Source organism: Mercurialis annua, linkage group LG2 (assembly GCF_937616625.2).
Source record: "Mercurialis annua linkage group LG2, ddMerAnnu1.2, whole genome shotgun sequence".
Taxonomy (NCBI): Eukaryota; Viridiplantae; Streptophyta; class Magnoliopsida; order Malpighiales; family Euphorbiaceae; genus Mercurialis; species Mercurialis annua.
Window position 1 is genome coordinate 522,953 of NC_065571.1, and position 21,219 is coordinate 544,171.

The 21,219-nt window shown below is 31.5% G+C and overlaps 3 protein-coding genes across 11 annotated transcripts; 1 reads left to right on the forward strand and 2 right to left on the reverse strand.

Moving 5' to 3' along the window:
- Window positions 1-1,607: 1,607 nt before the first annotated feature.
- On the reverse strand, window positions 1,608-3,528 carry LOC126666878 (photosynthetic NDH subunit of subcomplex B 5, chloroplastic). Its single transcript, XM_050359767.2, has 5 exons — window positions 3,260-3,528; window positions 3,111-3,171; window positions 2,939-3,001; window positions 2,070-2,128; window positions 1,608-1,934 (listed from the first exon to the last, which is right to left on the reverse strand). The coding sequence occupies exons 1-5, from the start codon at window positions 3,485-3,487 to the stop codon at window positions 1,698-1,700; spliced, it is 648 nt and encodes a 215-aa protein (XP_050215724.1). The 5' UTR covers window positions 3,488-3,528; the 3' UTR covers window positions 1,608-1,697.
- A 6,745-nt stretch (window positions 3,529-10,273) lies between these two features.
- On the reverse strand, window positions 10,274-11,457 carry LOC126669625 (uncharacterized). 8 transcript variants are annotated; one of them, XR_007638522.1, is made up of 3 exons: window positions 11,154-11,409; window positions 10,817-10,900; window positions 10,274-10,677 (listed from the first exon to the last, which is right to left on the reverse strand). XR_007638522.1 is itself a non-coding variant. In XM_050363139.2 (2 exons), exons 1-2 carry the CDS (start codon window positions 11,365-11,367, stop codon window positions 10,573-10,575), a joined length of 330 nt encoding a protein of 109 aa, XP_050219096.1. In that variant the 5' UTR covers window positions 11,368-11,457; the 3' UTR covers window positions 10,274-10,572. The 8 variants fall into 8 exon arrangements, 1 of the variants encoding a protein (XP_050219096.1); XR_007638524.2 differs by having other exon boundaries at window positions 10,274-10,611; window positions 10,753-10,900; window positions 11,154-11,404; XR_007638520.2 differs by having other exon boundaries at window positions 10,274-10,688; window positions 11,154-11,403.
- Window positions 11,458-11,459: 2 nt separating this feature from the next.
- On the forward strand, window positions 11,460-20,930 carry LOC126669622 (acylamino-acid-releasing enzyme-like). Of its 2 annotated transcripts, none has more exons than XM_050363128.2 (18): window positions 11,460-11,700; window positions 11,925-12,106; window positions 12,275-12,584; window positions 12,859-13,083; window positions 13,188-13,406; window positions 13,553-13,627; window positions 14,434-14,572; window positions 15,224-15,375; window positions 15,468-15,550; window positions 15,625-15,746; window positions 16,008-16,086; window positions 17,164-17,341; window positions 18,109-18,169; window positions 18,421-18,543; window positions 18,677-18,874; window positions 19,537-19,605; window positions 19,732-19,808; window positions 20,705-20,930. In XM_050363128.2, exons 1-18 carry the CDS (start codon window positions 11,558-11,560, stop codon window positions 20,766-20,768), a joined length of 2,499 nt encoding a protein of 832 aa, XP_050219085.1. In that variant the 5' UTR covers window positions 11,460-11,557; the 3' UTR covers window positions 20,769-20,930. The 2 variants fall into 2 exon arrangements, with proteins under 2 accessions (XP_050219085.1, XP_050219086.1); XM_050363129.2 differs by having other exon boundaries at window positions 11,928-12,106.
- Window positions 20,931-21,219: the final 289 nt, after the last annotated feature.

The following is a 21,219-nucleotide window of genomic DNA, read 5'->3' on the forward strand; positions in this document are numbered from 1 at the left end:
TATCCATCAAATATGTAAAAAAATATTAAAATTATTTAAATTTAGTAAAAAAAATAAATTAATTTTAATTAGCGTTAAATAAAATATTATTTTTTAAATATATATAAATTTTATTATAATATAATTAATCATTTAATTATTTAATTTTAAAATTAGTTTTATTCACCAAAAAATACCAAACCTATGCATTTTGTGTCAGTTATAGCCAAACCTTATTTAAATATTTCAGTTGGCATGCCAGCCAATTGCTTAGTTGACGGTGAAATGGACGACACGGTGTCAAAAAAACCGGTTCGATTCAAAAATGGCTAAAAAAGAAACATAACATATAAGATTTGGCTAAATCTGGTGATTTTTAAAGGTTTGGCTATAATTGACACAAAACGTATAGGTTTGGCATTTTTTGGTGATTAAGCCAAAAATTAAAGTTCTATTAAAGTCTTCAACCAATTAAATTTCTGGAGTTTCTTTTAACACAAACTCTAATTTTAAAGATAAATATAAACATGTATCACAAGTAATGGCGGAACCAGGACTCCAATTTAGCAGGGTCGAAATTTTTACGTTTGGCTATTTAAAAAATCAAACGGCTGTAAATATGGTATAAATCTGTTGATTTGTAGTTCTAGGGGCGGTTTTAACCGCCACTACAAAGAAAAAACCGCCCCTAACACATGTAGGGGCGGTTTCTAGGGGCGGTTATAACCGCCCCTTTGAAAAAAACCTAAAAATTCTGTTTGTTTTTTTAATTTTTTTTCCGGTGAGGAGGGTCGGCCGACCGTCTTCGACCCTCCCTAGTTCCGCCCCTGATCACAAGTATTGTTGTCAGAATCGGCCCGGCCGGTTCAACCGAGAAACTCAAGAACCAGTATCTTGGCCGGACCGAAATACTCATAAAATCTTTTTTTAAAAACCGGTTAAAACCGGTTCGACCCGGCCAAAACCCGTATGACCCGGAAAAGCCGGTTTAAATTTAATAGATTTTACGGGTTTTTTCATTATTTGATTTAATTTAATTTTTTCACTCTAAACTAAAATATTTATTCATTTCAAACGTAATTACTGAATAACAAAATTTATAAGCTATATATGTTCTATTTTTTAATTAAATTATTCAATTAAATAGAAATACATATTGTTTTATAGAGATTGTTAGAAGTTTTAGACTAATTTTTTCGGATAATTTTTTTTCTCTTTAATTTAGTATTCTAATAATTTTTTATAATTTATGTAATCTACAATTGCATTTTTCAATTATTTTATTATATGAAACATTTTTTTTCATATAATTACATAAATATAGTAATATTATTTTCAACCCTAGTTAGACCGCGGTTGAACCTTTAACCCATCACCCTTTGTCTTTACCAATTCGATGACTGAGTTGGTTTTGATAGAGTAATGCTATATAACCCAACTCTTTTAACCCACCTTCTTGTACCGCCTGACGTGTCAGTTAAAGAGTGGATGCATTAAATTTTGTTTCTTGAGATATACATTTTTGGGTGGGTATTGGACGAATGAAATCCTGCCACGTAAGGTGGGTTATTGAAGGTGGGTTAAATAGGTGGGTTATAAAGCATTTTCCGTTTTGATAACATTACAAGTAAATATAAAAATTATATGCACATTCCTTTTAGAATATCAAATTTGAATTTACAAAAACTATAATAATAATTGGCTATGAAGGTGACTAATTATCTCTTCATTATATCATCTCTAGTCTTCGGAATAGTGAAATCCCAAAGATCACCATATTTCTCATTGAACTCCCATTTATTCATTGAATTATACTCGTTTATTAGCTTGTCACGAGCTGTTCTCTCCATATTATAAATCTGAGGTTCAAAATTGTGAGGCTTGTCCGGCTTATCCATCTCTATAATGCAAAATATGATTACGAATAATCCTGCTCCTATGAACAAATACTCCCCCTGAAATTCACACCAATTTCAAACTCTTGACCGTAAATGCCAATTTTACCAATTCCATTTTGCTTTATGATCATAAATCAAGCTCTTGAAGTTTTAAATTTGAACTCAAATTGAAAAATAAAATGAAATAATTACCGGTGCATCGAAGTACATTGCAGCTGCAACTGCTGGAAGGAAGAGCCACGAGATAAGTCCTGTAAAATAATTATTGAAAATTAAACCTAAAGGCTGAAATATTAGCTTATATCAGAGGTAGTTTTCATTGAGAGTTCCTATATTTTTGTCTATCTCCTACAACAGTCTCAAAACTTTAATTCATAATTATACTCCTTTGCAATTTCTATTTTATATTCATATTTCCCTAAAGTCATTCTAGCTCTGTTTCCTTCAAAATTTAATGACATTGTGACCAATTATATTCTTATTGAGGCCCAAAAGATGGTATCTAAAAATAATAAACCTATCAGTCCAAATAAGACTTTAGTTAGCCGCCGTTTATTTTTTTTTTTTGAGAAGAAAGATTGAACTTTATTAATTAAGCAAACGAATTAACAAGTTCAATGACCGGGAAAGGAACTTCACCGTCACTAGTACAATCTTTACCGAAAAACACACCCCATTTGGCTAAAGCATGAGCCACTTGATTACAATGTCTTCGAATATGTTGAAAATGGACGTCACGGGAGTCCATTTCAGACACACAGTAATAGAGATACAAAATAGAAATTGAACGACATAAATTGAGAGATTGCCATTGAAAATTTCCCCTAATTATATGCAATCTAATTAATTTACACTTCTTGAATCATACTTCTCCACATTTCATTTCCATTTCTCAAAATAATTTTCAAAAATCTAAATTTCTACATATATCATTCATTCTCATAAAAATTAGTACTAGCATTTTTCCATTTTCTTTTCAATTTTTTTTCGGAGTTTATATTTGCGTGCTACATAAATACTATACTGAAAACAAAAACTTTGCGATACGTAGTTGCATTTACCTTGAAAACCTGTTGGAGGCTCTACTGCTTCATAGTCTGCTACAACTAATTCCCAAGCTGTTCCTATACAATCACAGATTCAATAAATGTTAATACTAACATGTATTATAATTCGTTAAACTGCTTTAATTTTGAATTAAAAGAAAAAACTGCAGAGAAGAAAATGACTTACTTTTTTCCTGGCCTTCAGAGTAAGTATGATGCCCATCATATTCTCCATATTTAAAATCTTCCTGATATTAAGCAACACAGTACGGGGCACTGATTAAAACCTCTGTTAATTAACATCAAAAACGCATAAACCGATGAAATAAAACATACAGGATCGATACTCGGAGTGGCCCAACGATCAGTAGGATCTTCATTGAGATCAGGCTCTATTTGAGACAATCCAGCTGCTTTTACTCTCACTGATCTCTGAGTACAGTTGTTAAATATGAGGGTTTTCTGGTTCAAAAGCTGATTATTGAGTTTGAATTTGTGAGAGCTGATTTTGGGAATTGGATTTGATAAGAGAACTGTGAGTGAAGAAGAAGAACTAGTTGCCATTCTTTTTTCTGCCTTATCTTCGTTTTTTCTTGGAGATAACCGTTTTAATTATCATTCATTTTCTAAAGCCAAACGTGGCCGTTCTTAATTGGTTAAGAATCAACCTGGAACGTTTTGAATTTTCTTGTAAATTACTGATATTCTCTTTTAAATTTGATGAGATGTTTTTTTTTTTAGATATAGAGTTAATAGGAATTAATTAGTATTATTACGTACTCCCTCTGTCCCATTCTAATTGAGAAAATTTTCATTGCACATTGTTTAAGAAATTTTAGTAACTTTATTTTCATATCCTTATATTACATTAAATGCTTCACCATTTTTTTAAAAAATGTTTTTAAAATGCATTAATTGATAAGGGTAAAATAAGAAAAATAGTGTGAAAAATATTTTATAAATATAAGTTTTCAAATAGAATGAAACACCCAAAATAGAAAATTTGGTCAATTAAATTAGGACGGAGGGAGTATATTTTATACATGCAAATTGCATACCACGATATGAGAGAGTCGGGGTCGAACCCCAACCTCATGCACTAGTGAAAGGACTTAGCTATTAGGTGAATTTACAGTTTTAATTTGTTTTTATTAGTTATGTTTAAATAGTAAGAAATTAATTTATATGTTTTTTTGTTTGCTAAAGTGATAAAAATTTAATATTGTTTAATTATAGTCTATGGAAATATAATGCTATCTTTATTAAAAAGTACATTTGCTAGATTAGTTTTTTTTATTATTTAAAAATGTTACTTGATATAATGATGTGTAATTATTTTTTTACTTTAAATATCTTTTTTAAAAATTATATTAAGCAAAATAATATGAGAAGATCACAAAAATACCACAAAAATAGCTCAACATTTCACACATTGTCACCTAACTCCCTTATTTATCATTCCTACCACAAAAGCAAAAAAGTTTACAACAAACACCATTCCATTAAATAGGTGACACATGGCAAGCATAATACCATCTTAATAAAAAGGAAACACAACAACTAGCACATGTGATTTTTGTGTCAGCGCGCGTCATAACGCGTCAGCACGTCAGAGCGCGTCAGCGTGTCAGCACCTATAGCAAGCAAGCATCAACAAATTATAGACACAGTTTTGTAATATCATACGATACATCTCTGATACATCTCTGATACATCTCTGAGACATCATTTCAAAAAAAAATTGATAGTAATCTATTTATTTTTTAAAAATATATACTGATTATTTATAGTATTTTATTATTTCTGTACATTTACAAATATAAAAATAATCCACAAAACTATTCAAAATAATATTTACAAAAAGTAAAAAATTAGTTTAATTAACTAACAATAAATAATTGTGTATCAATGATGTATCAAACAAATATGATATTGATATATATCGGACACGGGTCCGATGCATGAATAATATATTTTTCATGTATAAATTATGTATCAAAGATTTATCACATATGTACTAAAAATAATTTTATTAATTATTATCGAATATATTGTTCATACATACCGAACACGGGTCTAATGCATGAATAATATATTTCTCATGTATAAATTATGTATCGAATATGTATCAAACATATATTAAAATAAATATATAATACATGTAATAAAAAATTTGATACATCGCAAAATGTATCAAATAAGTGTAAAAAATAAGTGTAATAAAACTGTATATATCATGTATCTATTTAAATATATATCGTGTATAAATTTAGTAAAAATGTATCTATCATGTATATATTTAAATATATTTAAAAATATATCTATCGTGTATAAATTATGTATCAGTGATGTATCTATTAAGTACATTTAAAAAATATATCTATCATGTTTAATATATTTTTATAAATACCACGTATAAATTATGTATCGAAAATGTATCACGTATGTATCCAAGATGCATTAAATATATATCGGAGATGTATCAAATATTTATCGAATATTTTGCACTTATACTCGTCTTTCTCATTTCTTCCACCTTGGGACTTTCAGTCAAATAATGAAAACAAACTGATCAAATATATATAAAACAATAAATATAATAATATTAATTATAAGCTTTTTTAAATTTAAAAACGAACCAATTGAATTAGTCAGTTAATTTAATTAATGTATCAAATATGTATCTATAATATATAAATTGTGTATCAGAGATGTATTAAAAATATATTCGAGTTATAATTAAATATAGTCGATTAGAATTAAATAAAATATGTATCGAAGATGTATCCATTTTTTAAAAATATAATAACAAACGGATCTGATTAGTCGGTTGATTTAATAAAATCGATAAAAAAATAAAAAAAAATGTCTAAACGATCTAAATTATATATCAGAGATGTATCAAATATGTATCGAATATGTATCCAAATATGTATCAAAAATATTTACTACCAATTAATTTTATTAATTTGAAGTCAATTTTTTTAATATTTTGAAAATGGGCTTTATATCAACTACCTCTGTTCCTAATGACCAAACTAAAAATCCCACCATAAATCTTTTACCACATCATACCACACATATTTTTCAAGGGCAAAAATCTGATCTTTGTACTAAAACAACAAAAAAGTCCCTCCCTCTTGAACTATCACTCTTCTTTCTCTTTTAGGAAGAACAGCTAATGGAACTACATGAACCCATTTTTCACCAAAACTACATGAACCCATTTCGGCGACATCTGGTTGGTTGTTTGACTCTAATTTTGAATTTACACCTCAAAAATGGATCTCAGTTTTTTATTAATGCATATCCTTGCTTCGCATTCAAAGCAAACCATAAACAAGATAGTTTGGACTTCATTTATTCCAACCAAATCAAGGTGATACAAATCCGATTCAATTAGTGATCTAGTAGCTCTTTGTCCCAAGAGGTTGACAGCGACGCCTAGGTTGCAGCGAGCCCCGACGACAGATGTAGGAGTGGAAAAAAGATGGTGGCGTGAGAGTAGCGTAGAGAATGGGTGATGAAGAGAGAAGTTTTTTTATGGCAACATGGAAGCTCGGGGAAGAAGATGGATGTGTTATTTTACTGGACACGTGCAAGTTTGGTAGGACATGGTGCTGATGAAAAGTATTAAGAAGAGTTGGTAAGATAGTAATAAATATGGTACAAATGTAAACAAAATAGTTTAATTTGTGTTTAACGAAAAAAGCTAAAGAATTGTTGGTTTTCTTGTTATTTTCTCAAATAATATTATATTAATTTAAATAAAATATTGAAGAAAAATGATGAAATTAAACACAATTTTTTATAGGCTTAATTTTTTAAAAAAACCCCACCTTACACTTTTTTTTTCGTTTATACCCTGACCTTGTAAAAACACCATTTGTACCCAATTTTGAGTTTTTATGTTTCATCTCTACCCAAAAGCATTAAATTGTACTCTTTTCATTTGGAAAAGAGTTTAAAACATATTTTTTTCTATTTTTAAAAATACAAATAAATCCATAAACTTAAAAAATAATCAAATACATCCAAATAATTAATTAATTTTTTTTAATTTTATAAAATTTTAAAAAATTATTATTATTTTTAATTTTTTTGTCGGAAATATTTTTTAAAATTTTTTAAAAAAATTCGGAAATATTTTTTTAAAAATCAAAAAAAAAATTATTATTATTTTTAATTTTTTTGAAGAAGATGGTATTTTTGTACTATTAATAACATTAATATCTAATTAGTAAATAAGTTAAAAATGAAGGGTTGTTTTAAACTCTTTTTCAAATGCAAAGAGTACAATTTAATGCTTTTGGGTAGAGATGAAACATAAAAACTCACAATTGGGTACAAATGGTGTTTTTACAAGGTCAGCGTATAAACAAAAAAAAATGCAAGGTGGGTTTTTTTTTGGGCTAAGCACACAAATCACCCAAGTAGTCCATTTGTTTTCATAAATACACCAGCTATTAAAAAAATGCAGAAATCTCTCAATTAAAAAAATAAATTTTCATAAATACCTCAAATGCAATAACACGGAGAATAATCATCAAAATAGGACGATTATGTCCTTCCTTAAATATTCACATTTACAACTCTCTCTTACTTCTTTTTGTTATAAGCACATTCACAATAAGACGATTATGTCCCTTATAAAGTTATATTAGCGCACATTGAGATGTCTTTCTCATGATCTTCTCTCTTTTACAAGCTCCACTGCCGGCAACAATGAAAGAAATCCGTTTCAGATCAGTTAGTATGTAGTTATTGATTCCGGTGGAAGGAAGCTTGCCCTGGAAGACGTTAAGGATACGACGATTCAATTTGAGGAAGATCTAGTGGCTGCGCGACGGCAATCCGGTTGAGATCTGGCGGCGGTCTGCTAAAAAACGTATGAAATCTATCACTGTCTAGTTAAAATCTTCTCGTCCAATTTATTGAGCAGTAGGTACGATGGTGCTGGTTGTGGTAGCGGTTTGTTGGTGGGAATAGCTATTTTTCGTTTGTGGTGGTTTAGTAGTTGACTCTACCATCACTCTTTCTTCTACTGAATTCTTTGTTCTCTTGAATTAATTAAGTGGTTGATATCTGTACAATTTAATTGTGCTAATTATGTTAGAATGTTCTTGCTTAGATTTTGTGTAGTATTTGCAAATTTAGCTAAAGTCAGAGTCTTCCATTTAGAGCTAAATTAGTTTCTAATTATAAAATTGTCATGATTTCATGTCACTGTTAATGAAGAAAGGACAAAAAAAACGACAAAGAAGCTAGAAATTATGATCTAAATGTGCATAAAATTTTAACTTTCATGGGCAGATTGATTGGTTAGTACATGAAAATTGGTAATTGTCAAAAAAGAGTGTTTTCAATTTCAATTAGGCTAAACTAGTTTAATTAACATTATCTAATATTAAGCTGACATAAAGTTTATATAAATTTAAATGCAACGATCGAATGTAACATATGATGTCAAAATATTCCTTGGATATAGTGAGATTTAAGGGTTATTGATTCTGGGAGTCATTGTACTTTCCCAAAGTTGCAAAATGGTCACCGAACAATTTTTTTTTCCAAAATGGTCACTGTAATTTGTGATTAGTAACTTCCGGTGATCACCAAATAAAATCCGGTGACTTTTGTCCTACGTGGCTTGCCGGAAACTTACTCACACCTTCCTCTTTGCCATGTCATTGTCGATATCACTCTTATTTTTCTACATCATCATCTTCTTCCCTAATTTTTTAAACATTTTTCGGCAAAAAAAAAATGTGAGTCAGCTTCCGGCAAGGCACATAGGACAAAAGTCACCGGATTTCATTTAGTGATCGCCGGAAGTTACTAATCACAAAGTACAGTGACCATTTTGGAACAAAAAATTGTTTGGTGACCATTTTGCAACTTTGGGAAAGTACAGTGACTCCCAGAATCAATAACCCGAGATTTAAACTAGTATATGTATGTTTGTTTTAGAAAAACAAATTGATAAAAAATTACAATGACTAATATTGAAATAAATAAATTTCGTCAAAGATAATAAATAATTTGGTTGACATTCGGTTGATTTACGGTTGACATTTAGTTGATTTTCAGTTGCCATTTGGTTGATTTTTTGTTGACATTTGTTTGATCTTTAATATTTTAAAAAATAAAAAATAAGAATTTCAACAGATTCAAACAAATCCGTCAAAACAATAGAAATCGACGTTTGTCAACATCAAAAAGAAAAAAATGGTAATAATTATTTTGAAATGTATCGTGGAAGAAAAATTAAAAAAAAAATTAATATGTGGTTGACATTTGGTTGATTTTTAGTCGATTTGTAGTTGATGTTGAGTTTACATAAGGTTGATTTTCAGTTGCCATTTGGTTGATCTTTTGTTGACATTTGTTTGATCTTTAATGTTTAAAAAAAATAAAAAAACAAGAATTTCAACAGATTCAAACAAATATGTCAAAACAGTAGAAATGTCAACATTAAGAAGAAAAAAATGATAAAAATTGTTTTGAAATGTATCGTGGAAGAAAAATAAAAAAAAATATTTTTGATATTTGGTTGATTTTTAGTTGATTTGTAGCTGATGTTGAGTTTACATAAAATTGACTTTGTGTTGATATCAAGTTCATATAAACTTGAATTTGAGTTGACTTGAGTTTATTAAACAATTGCGAAAAGCCTTATAAACTTTATTTTTCAGTTTAATATTAATTAATTTCCCACTTTATAAATTAAATTTGACGATGTTAATTTTTTAATAAATTAATTTGATTAGGCTACGTTAATTTTAAATTTATAATAAAAAATTTAAGAGTTTATTTTGAGTTGAAATTGAGTTGACATTTAGTTTACGTAAGGTTGATTTTGTGTTGATATCAAGTTCACACAAAGTTGACATTAAATTTACACCGACCATTGTAGAAAGACTCATAAAGTTTATTTTCAGTTTAATATATTAAGTTTAATTTTAAGGATGTTAACTTTTTAATAATTAATTTGATTAGAATAAATAACTATTTGGAATTGACATTGAATTTATGTTGAATTTATATAAAATTTATATTAAAACATAAATTAGGATAATCAGGATGATAACTTAAAGTATGCACAGAATATCAGTAAGATGAGAGCATTCACATAATAATTCAATATGGTAATCAAAAAAAGAGAGAAGTGCACAACTTTTTTTATTCAAGTGAATATAGAAAAAATTTCAACTCTTTACTGAAGGCATTTTCGGTCATGATAAACTTATAAAGCAAATATTTCGACTCACACTAGAGAAAAACCTTCTATTTGTGAACTTTCTCAATTCGCCTATATGTTGGAATATTCACAAAGCATTAAAAACATAATCATAGAGCATAAATACAACATTTATTAAAACTGAATCAAAAATGTCATTAACAGAACCATGAAGGCCATTTCAGTATCCCGAAAATAAAAACATAGCTGAAAACATAGTAGTAGATTAGAAAGAGCTCAATTTTTCAAATGATGGCCAGCAACACAAACAACCATCATGCCATGAAAACACATACAAAATCCAAATGACTAAAATCACAGCTTAACATCCACCACGAAGTCGCAAGACAAGGTGTAGATCAGACTCTTTCTAGATGTTGTAATCTACCAAAGTTCTTCCATCCTCCTCCTTCTAGATGTTGTGCTTAGCCCATAATTTTACTAAACCCACCTGATGAGTTATCAATATAAGTAGTATCCAAACTAGAAGCTCTATAAAACACCCTTCATTGAATCTCTGCAAATCAACTTCATTTTCAAATGAATCACAATAATTAATTAATTAAATTCATAGCGAAAGCAGTAATCCTACTCACTATTTTCTCTGTAATCTCACTTTCAATGTCTTAAAGGAATAATGGTAGGTGAAGACATACATGAAATATGTTAAGGAGTTTTAAAAAGCCAAAGAAACCAGCAATAGCTCCTCCGCCGTAGTGAAATCCTAATCTTGTTTCTTGCTGCTTATCATAATACATAATTAGAATTTCACCTACTAAGCAATTAGCAGTAACAATTTCTTTACTAAAAATATTACTGCAATTAACCAACACCATTTTTATAGTTAAAAAAATCAAATTATAATATTCATCAAATTTTTAAGTTTCAAACTTACAATTAACAACCCATTAAAAGAACAAAAATGGTAATTCAAACCACTTTCAATTTCTAACCTAAATCATAGTATTCAAATCCATAAAATCAATGACTCACCAGCCTTTTCCATCACAATAAAAGAGAATCGCGGATTGCGGCAGTCATCGGTGGTCGTCGGAGTATAAGTAGAAGATGTGGGCGGTCGTCGGAGCATAAGACAGTGGGCTGCAACACTGATAGAGTTTGAATGGTGTAGCAAGGGTAAAAAAGGACTATAAATATTTTGAGGTATGGATGAAAAGTAAAAAATACAAATGAGAGAATTCTGCATTTTTTCATATCGTGAGGCACGAATGTATACATTAAGAAAAATTGAGATATAGAGTGTAATTTCGTCTTTTTTTTAAGGAATTAAGCCTTTTTTATATTTGGCATTTAGGATAAAGTTCCACCTGCCATTTTATCTACTCAATAGGAAAAAAAAAAGAGGAATCTGATTAGGTAACGGACTCCAAAACAAAATGGCCCATTTACGCATAGCAGGACCTCATTGGTGTTTGTACGCTATATTATTCCCTCCCTTTTTATCGTCATCGTCCCGTCTTCACTCTCTCTCAGCTGCTCCTACTGCTCTCACTCTCACTCGCACTAATCCTTTCTCCATGTAAGCATTTCATTAGCTTGTTATTAATTTCTTCTGTTAGTGTTTGATTTTCATTCGACACGCCACGTTCATTGAATTTAATTGCTAAATATTGAATAAATTGGTTACTATCTGTGGATTGTACTCGTAGTGTTCGTGTGTTGTTATTGTATTAATAATCAAATGGTTACGAATGATAATTTACCATCTTAATTTAGTAACATTGCTTTTGTTTTGATGTGTAGCAGCAGCAGTAAAAGAGTTTTTACCAGTCCAGCAATGGCTGTTTTGCCTCAAAAGGAATTACCGCTTGAGATAGATGCAAGCACTAAGGAAGAGTATGCTTCTCAGTCCAAGCTGCTCCAAGAATTTACTAGTATCTCTAGTATTGACAAGGCTTGGACTTATAGTTATAAGTCTAATACTGGTATTGACTTCATGTTAATTTTAGCTTCAATTTTTATTTATTTCAAAAATTATCTATTCATGTGTATTTTGAAATTGAAAGACTTGACTTCCAGTAAACTTATAGAATTTGTAGACATGGTATTCTATGGAATAGAATTGAATTGGATTCGCAAAACATTTGGTGCAGGAACGGGCTCTCAGGCAATATTCTCAATTAGCCAGCCAAATGTTTTGGCTAATAAAAGGAGAAAGTACATTCTATCTGCTACCATTTCTAAGGAAAATAGCAGTTCAATAAATTTTCAATGGGCCGCATTTCCTTTTGAGATGTCAGGTGTGTCTACAATGGTTCCGTCCCCATCCGGTTCTAAGCTTCTTCTAATACGGAATCCTGAAAATGATTCTCCCACTCGTTTTGAAATTTGGTCCCAGGGACAGGTGGAAAAGGAATTCCACGTCCCTCAATCTGTTCATGGTTCGGTGTATGTTGATGGATGGTGAGTAGTTACATGTATAATAATTTTTTCGTTTCTTGCTGGTGCTCCATTCAGTATTTTATTGCCATACTGTGTCTTTCCTCTTTGTGCACCACTTGTGTTTTAGCTGTATGAGTGATTTGATTGTACTTTGTAAGAGCCTAGTGCCGAAAATTTGAACTGCTAAGACAAATAGTTGTTATTACTTGCTACTATTTCTTTGTTGATAATGCCACACATGGTTCCTAGAGAGTAGATCCTGGAATTGTTGAATGCTTTGGTAATTAATTTATAGGTTTGAAGGAATATCTTGGAACTCAGATGAAACTCTCATTGCGTATGTTGCTGAGGAACCATCTTCATCTAAGCCTACGTTCACTAGTCTGGGTTACCAAAAAAGTGGTGCTTCCAAGGACAAGGAATGTAGTAGCTGGAAAGGGCAAGGGGAATGGGAGGAAGAATGGGGCGAGACCTATGCAGGGAAAAGGCAGCCTGCACTCTTTGTCATTAGCACCAGCAGGTTCTGAACCTTTGTTCTTATTGTCATTAGTGCCATGATAAGGTAAATGATAGTTTTTCTTTGGATGTCTTATCCTTAATTTTACTCACATTGTGTTCCAACAGTGGAGAGGTACAACCTATTAAAGGAGTTTCGAAGTCCTTGAGCATTGGCCAAGTTGTGTGGGCTCCATCAAATGAAGGCTCATATCAGTATTTAGTCTTTGTGGGTTGGTCAGCGAATCTAAGAAAGCTTGGCATTAAGTACTGCTACAATAGGCCTTGTGCGTTGTATGCAGTTGAGGCACCAGTTTATAAATCAGAGGCCAATGTGTTTGAACTTAAGTGGGTTTATTTTTGCATTATAAGGAGTTCATGTTCATGTTATTTATTGTTTTTGTGTCTTTTTATTATAAGTAGCTCCAGAGGTTGAGTATTCTAACTGTTGTAACTTATATGTATTTGATTTTCGATTTTCTGTAAACTTCCAGAGATAGTCCTCAAGAAGATTCAACTGTTCTCAAGTTAACTCAGAGCATGAGCAGTGCCTTCTTTCCTCTGTTCAGGTAAGTCAGTTAGATGATTGGTTAGCCTTTTAGGCCTTCTTGATATCCTATAAAACTAGCCCTTTAAATTTCCTGTTGAGAAACTCTAGCTAGTATTGGAGAAGTTTGACAAATGTTTGTAGCTGCAACAGTTTTGTTCTAGGATCTCTTGTGGTCGTAGCCTAAAATTATCTAGACAATGTACTCCTCTCACTTTGAGATATATTAGAATGGAATTTTCATCACCTTTGCCAATTTCAGTATAAGCAAATGAATTTTCATAGATTGCTGTGTTCACTAATATTTCCCACAATTGCGCTTATCTGTGAGGTGCACAAGAATAATTTTACGTCCAATTTGAATTATGTTTTTGCTTGTATGTATCTTATAGAGTGCATTCATGCACACACTTACAGGTTCTTTGGAAGAGTTTATTTGTCAAGAAATTATGTCATATCTCTATCTTAAAAGTCTTAAAATGTAGGCATGCTTTTCTAAAAATTCTGTTAATTCTGTCTTGGCTAACTAGTGGTGTTTTCCCAATATCTTTCATAATCATCATATTTATCATCCTATAGCTAATTGTAATGTATGAAGCTGTATAACTTGTGTTTTCGTGTATTATTTTTAAAACAGCATTCTTGTAGCTGATTGCTTGTTTGTTCTGTACATGTGTGGTATTTTATACCAAACTGTGAGGAAGGTTCCTTGTGTTTCTGTCTGCGAAAATGCAGGTGTATTGTAAAATTGAGTCACCTCATAAAATATATTTAAAATGAAACTGATTGTGCGTTTATCATATGTGTATGTGTTTCTTTCATTTCCAGTCCAGATGGAAAGTTCCTTGTGTTTATGTCTGCAAAAAGTTCTGTAGATTCTGGGGCACATTCAGCAACAGATTCACTTCACAAAATTGATTGGCCAGTTAATGGAGAGTTAAACCCCCAAGCAAAGATTGTTGACGTGGTCAGTCCTTCATCTGTTTTAAAATTTAAATTCTTGAATTATTTTGGGCTTAAGATTAAATGATCGGATACTGTTTCTTAAGCATGGGAGAAATTTATCAACTTCGATTTCCATTCAAGCATTTAATTAAGCACTTGTAATGCTACTGCTGGTACTTCTATCATGAGCTATATTTACATATCAGAAAATTATGTTTTGCTTGTAATTTACCTGCACATATTTGGTTGGGAGAATATTGTGGTATACTTTTGAATTTTTTCAACAGTTATGCATACATTCTCCCTTTGAGGAGTGGCAAGGCACCACCACTGACATCTTAGCTTGCCCCCATTATGAAACTTATTAATGCTTCTACTTTTGTTAATGATTAGAGAAAGATTTTCTGCTTTTATAGAAACCGCCTTCTTTATTTTGGAATATCACCTAGAATTCTCAAATAATAGGAAGTATGAGTCTACGTTTTTGAAGAACTTTCCCTTCTCTCTTACTGTCATCAGTTCCCTACGTAGGATATAAGCTGCGTTTTTCGGGTTATAAAGTAAAGATATGTTCATACGTGTAACGGTTTAAGCAGTTGTTTGCAGATAGGAAAGAAATGTACATTGTAGATATGTAAGGTACTTACGAAGAGTTTTCCTATAATCCCTGCAGATTCCTGTTGTACAGTGCCCAGAGGATGGCTATTTCCCTGGGCTTTATTGTTCAAGATTTCTTAGTAATCCATGGCTTTCTGATGGTTGTACAATTATTTTACCTTCTGTATGGGGCAGCAGTCAAGTTATCCTTTCTGTGAACGTGTTGAGGTAAAGTTTTAGTATCATTTTCTTTTCCCATAGTTACGAACTTCACCAATATTGTTTCATAACGTGTTCACAACATGATAATCAACTTATAGTGGGGATGTAAAACGGATTAGCCCTTCCGACTCAAAATTTTCATGGAATCTTCTTTCTCTGGATGGGGACAACATTATTGCCGGTAAATCCAATCCTAATATTTATTAGTAATAGTTTCTGTTTAACAAAGTATTTCATTTTTTTCTCTTATTCCAGTATCTAGCAGTCCGGTAGATGTTCCTGAAATCAGGTATGGCTTTCTTGTGGAGGAAACAACTAAAAAGCCCATATGGAGTTGGTCAGATGTATCAAGCCCCATATTCAGATGCTCTGAAAAGGTATGGATCTTTAGTTTTCCTATATTATTGTTAATTTGCTTAGTCATACATAGGGATGGGCATTCGGTTAAACCGAACCCAATCGAAATTACCCTATTTAGGAATTCAAACCGAACCATAATTATGGGAAAATTAATTTTCCAAACCAAACCGAACATGTAGGTTTTGTCAGTTTGGTTTTGGTCAGTTTTTGCACACCCCTAGTCATTTATGATCTTTATAAACCCTATTTCTCTAAGACATAGCTTTTTCTTGATACAGGTTAGGTCATTGCTCTCATCTCGTCAATTCGATATATTGAAGATCCCAGTCAAGGGTGTTTCTGGTAGCCTGAAAAAAGGTATTTTATACAATATGAATTTTGCTTTTGCATTAAAACCAGTTGACATGAGACAAATGTTGCATTTTTGATGCATTCTAATAGGGGTGAGCAACGGTCGGTTCGGTCATCGAACCGCCCAAAAATTCAAAACCGTTCGGTTTTTTAAAAATTTCGGTCACCGAACCGTATTAACCAAATTATATCAAAACCGTATTAATCAAACCGAAATATTACGGTTCAGTTCGGTCGAAAACCGTAATATTTTTTGTATGGTTTTTAGAAAGAAAAAAAAACAGTTTTTTAAAAAATAAATAAAAAAAATGGAAAAATTTAACCTAGAGAGTACATGTGCTTTAAATTAAATCTATATTTATCTTTTTTTATTATAAAACTATAAAATTAAACAAGTTTAATATATAAATGTGAGTATATGAAAGTTTAAAACAATGTAATTTTTAAAATACGGTCGGTTCGGTTATTACGGTTATTTTTTTGTAAAACCGTAAACCGAACCGAATAGTCAAAATTTTAAAAATTCGGACCGTAACCGAACCATATTTTCAAATTATATTTCGGTTTGATTAATTCGGTTCGGTTCGGTTATTCGGTTTTGACCGTTTAATGCTCACCCCTACATTCTAATGCTAGTCTAATATTTATTGCCTAATTCAGGCGACAATACGTGTCACCATGATGTTAATGGTAGTATGCCCAGGTTTTTTGGTGACCACAAGTTCTTAGATTAAACCTTCAAGAAAGATAAAAGATATTGCTTGGTGTTTAATTTTCTGTTGATTCACTGTTTTACTTCTGTTGGCAAGTAAAATTGAATGTTTGTCATGGGAGCTTTTTTGCAGGAAATCTTGTTTGATACTGAAGTAGATTTTTATTTTGGTCTTTTTTCATCAATCGCTTTCAATTTAATATGCTGATAGCAAATTCCTGAAGCATGGTTTCTAGCATAAAGTTTGGTCAACTGGTTTTAATGAAAAAATTAGTGAATTTCAATTATACATTCTACATGAGATACAACCATAGTTTCTCTTTTGTGTTGATAAAAGTGATTTGGGGGACTATATATATTTTACTTCTCAGGTGCCAGTAAACCTTTTGAAGCTATATTGGTATCTTCCAATTCTAAAAAGAATGATGCATCTGATCCGCTGATAGTAATGCTTCATGGAGGCCCGCATAGTGTTACACTGTCAAACTTCTCGAAGAACCTAGCCTTTCTGTCTTCAATAGGTTATAACTTGTTGATTGTAAATTACAGGTTCGTAAAAGCTTTAAAACTAAAGCCACTTCTAAGTTGAATCTAAGTACCAGGAAAGGGCTGTCTTGCCTGTTAAAGTATATATCTGTTTTGCCTTCTCAAAATATAAAGTCAAATAGATAACTTGTCCTCTCCCCCTTCAGATACTGCGCTTTTACATGTTGTCATTTGATGAGTCTATTGAAGCATCTAACTGTTGGAAGTAAACATGACTAAAATAAGTTTTGACAAGGCTAGGACATATGTCCTGCTAATGTTATCTCAAGCAGGGTTAGTGTGCCATTTCTAGTCACATGGACTTTTTTATTTAGAGGGATAGCTCAAGTTGGTTCACGAAACTATTTTCTTTATTCACGTCAGAATGTAGATGGAGGAAAAATAAACATTTTTTACTAAACTTTTGTTTGACAAGTGTTCCCTTTTTCTTTCTTGGGATTTTAAATTTATTCAATGAATTGAATCCATGCTTAGATGCCATTATCTTGTAAAATGGTTTTGTGATACTTTTTGGTATTGACAGTGTGTGATTGAGGTTAAAAAAAATACATTGTGTGATTGAGGTTAAAAAAATACATTCTCAGGTACTTTTTTGATATAGACAGCGTATTTTTCATGATGGGAAGTCGGTATAAAGTACACTCTCAGGGTTGCTTCATTTCACCTTCCCACCCTTAAGAATCACAGTTTTATAAATGTATTCATATCATTAACACATGGCCAGTGTTGGTTCTCATGCAAAAGTATCCTAACATTGTTATTGATGTCAGAGGTTCATTAGGATTTGGCGAGGAGGCATTGCAATCTATTCTGGGGAAAATTGGTTCCCAGGTCTTATCCATTTCTTCTCTCATTAATGTTTTTCTTTTCCTTTGTTTTGTCATTGTTCTTCATCTTATACACGTTAGTAGTATTACGATTTATGACCAAGAAGCTGCACTTTTGCGGCTCTTTTTGTGTCCCTATTGTTTCTAGTTTTCTATTTTTATTTTTTCAAAAAAAATCCATAAAAATATTTAAATTTCCTGAGTTTAAACTATTCTTTCACAAGGATACTAATGTTTTAGCTTACTTATCCGCAGGATGTCAATGATGTGCTAACAGCTATAGATCATGTTATTGACATGGGTCTTATTAGCCCTTCTAGCATTTCTGTGCTTGGTGGTTCCCATGGTGGCTTCCTCACGACACACTTAATTGGCCAGGTATAGTAGTTTCTAGTTTAATATCCCGCTTCTTCTACATGCAGTCAATTGTCTCTAGTACACTGGACGATTAGGTTAATGGTAGCACATGGACATCTTCTGAAGTACGAATACTTCTTTCAAATTTCTACAGGCACCTGATAAGTTTGCTGCAGCAGCTGCGAGAAATCCTGTTTGTAACCTTGCATCAATGGTTAATACAACAGATATCCCTGATTGGTGCTATGTCGAAACTTATGGAATTGAAGGGAAAAATAAATATACAGAAGCCCCATCAGTAGATGACCTAACTCTCTTTCACAGCAAGTCCCCTATATCCCACATCTCAAAGGTACTTCAGAATAGTTATGTATTACAATGCCATGAGTCTGATTTTGGAGCTTTTGATCACAATCACTCAACAGAAAACTTAGCATTATACAGTGATATAGTTCGAAATAAAGTTTGCTAGAAAAGCATTAACCAACAGCAGTAGCTGCATTTTTTACCACGAAAATACATCTGCAGAACATGTCATTTGTTTACTAGTGCACAACTTAGGCTTTCATTATTTGATTCACAACGGTACATGCTTGATAACCCCCCCTCACCCTATAAGGTAGTTCCACCCCTGGTGCTGTTCACTCGGGTAAATTGTTCCAGTGGGAAATTTATTTTTCCCTGGTGCTGTTCACTCGGGTGATAGTCCGCCCCTGTTCCTATTCATGGTTGCTAAGGAATCGAAAACAAAGAGTTTAGAATAAATACTTTTGATATTTCTTGGCATATAAAATTTAATTTCTTTGGGTGTTAATAACATAGATTATTTTGAGCGCTCGCCAAATGCGGAGCTGCAGTGGCCGTAGTAAATGCCTTTGTATACTTCAGTCAAGAACCCTAAATGTAGAACTTTGTTTTAGTCTAAATAATGATTAATGTGTACAATCATATGTTTAGTGGACACTTCAAAAGATATATTCTGCTGAGCGTTTATTAAGTTGATAATTTCTGCAGGTCAAAACACCAACAATCTTTCTTATAGGAGCTAAAGATCTTCGTGTTCCAATGTCTGATGGCTTGCAAGTAAGATATTTTCCTTTTATTTGTGATCCGCAATTGACAATTATTTATGACAGTTTTATGATATATCATATGATAATAGTTGATAAAAGCAACAATTACTTTTCTTTTGATATTGAATTTTTGTAGTATGCACGGGCATTGAAAGAGAAAGGAGTTGATGTCAAAATCCTCATTTTTCCAGATGATACTCATGCAATTGAGAGGTAAATATTTGCATTGCCAACTTTAGCATGCTTTATAGCTAGTGAATAGGGTTATTACTTATTATTATCAGACGCTTTTGGTTCAAATTAATTCTATAAAATTTTGTAGGAATCCTTTTCTAAATGAATGTGGTTGTGTTAGATTTACTTAAAAATTTAAGCCAAGTGTATAAGCTTTACCCTAACGTCGGGCTTGATTTTTAAGTCGTGACCTTAATGTTTTATACAACGTTATTAAAAATGACAAAATAGATCCTACTTTAATATATATTTTGTTGCCGTTATTTTTTCTAATGTCGACGAGATATAGCTTACACTTAACATTTTATTCAATTTGGACATAAATGATTTATTTTTATATAGAATTCAACGTTACATAAAAAAATACAAATTGGATGCTCTATCAATGTCACGTGTTGTCCACGACAGCATGAATAATGGCCAAACAAAAATTTATTAGAGGGTCTATTGTGTTTTTTTTTTAATAATGTTAAGTATCATTTTAATAAAAGAAATCATTAAGATCCATGTGAAAATTCAAGTTAAAATTTATTTGCAAATTAATGATTTTTGGGAAAAGGATAATTTATGTCCTTAAGGTTTGGCTCTAAGATCTAGTAAGCCTTTAACGTCTGGAAAAGTTTAAATATGCCAACGTCTTAAAAAGTGAACAATCAAGCCTCCGACGTCTCATTTATGTGTCCAAATTGGTGATATGGTTGTTCACTTTTTAGGATGTTAAGGGTATACTTGAACCTTTTCAGACATTGAGAACTTATTTGATCCTCGAGACAAATCTTAAGGGCATGAATGGCCTTTTTCCCATGATTTTTAGAGTAGAATTGAGGATCAAGTTGGTGCATTTTTCAGCAAGCCTGACATATATTTTTCTATAGGCCGCAATCTGATTTCGAGAGCTTCCTTAATATTGGGGTGTGGTTCAAGAAATACAGCAAATGAAAGACGATCTTGATTTGGAATCAAATACAATATCGAGCTGTGTTCATATTACTGTCCACTATGAAAACGATCCTTATTAATGTCAATAAGAGCGTTGTTCTCCCATTATTGTGAACGAGAAGGGAAAAGGTGTGAAATGATAATGAGTCCAGTCTTTTTAAATTGGAGCTCAATTGAAGTTCGTTTTTAAAAATGATTTAAAACTTTTGTAAATTGTTTGAAACCTTTTTTGAAGAGATGTACTGTTTTTAAAAAACTGTTTTAAATTGTTTGAAATATTTGTAAACTGTTTTGAAATTTTTGTAAGTTATTTGAAACTGTTTGAAATCTTTGTAATTGGTTTGAATTTTTTTTAAACTATTTGAAACTGTTTTTAAATAAAGGTTGCATATTGTGTTTTTGGAAACTATTTAAAACCTTAGTAAATTGTTTGAAACTTTTGTAAATTGTT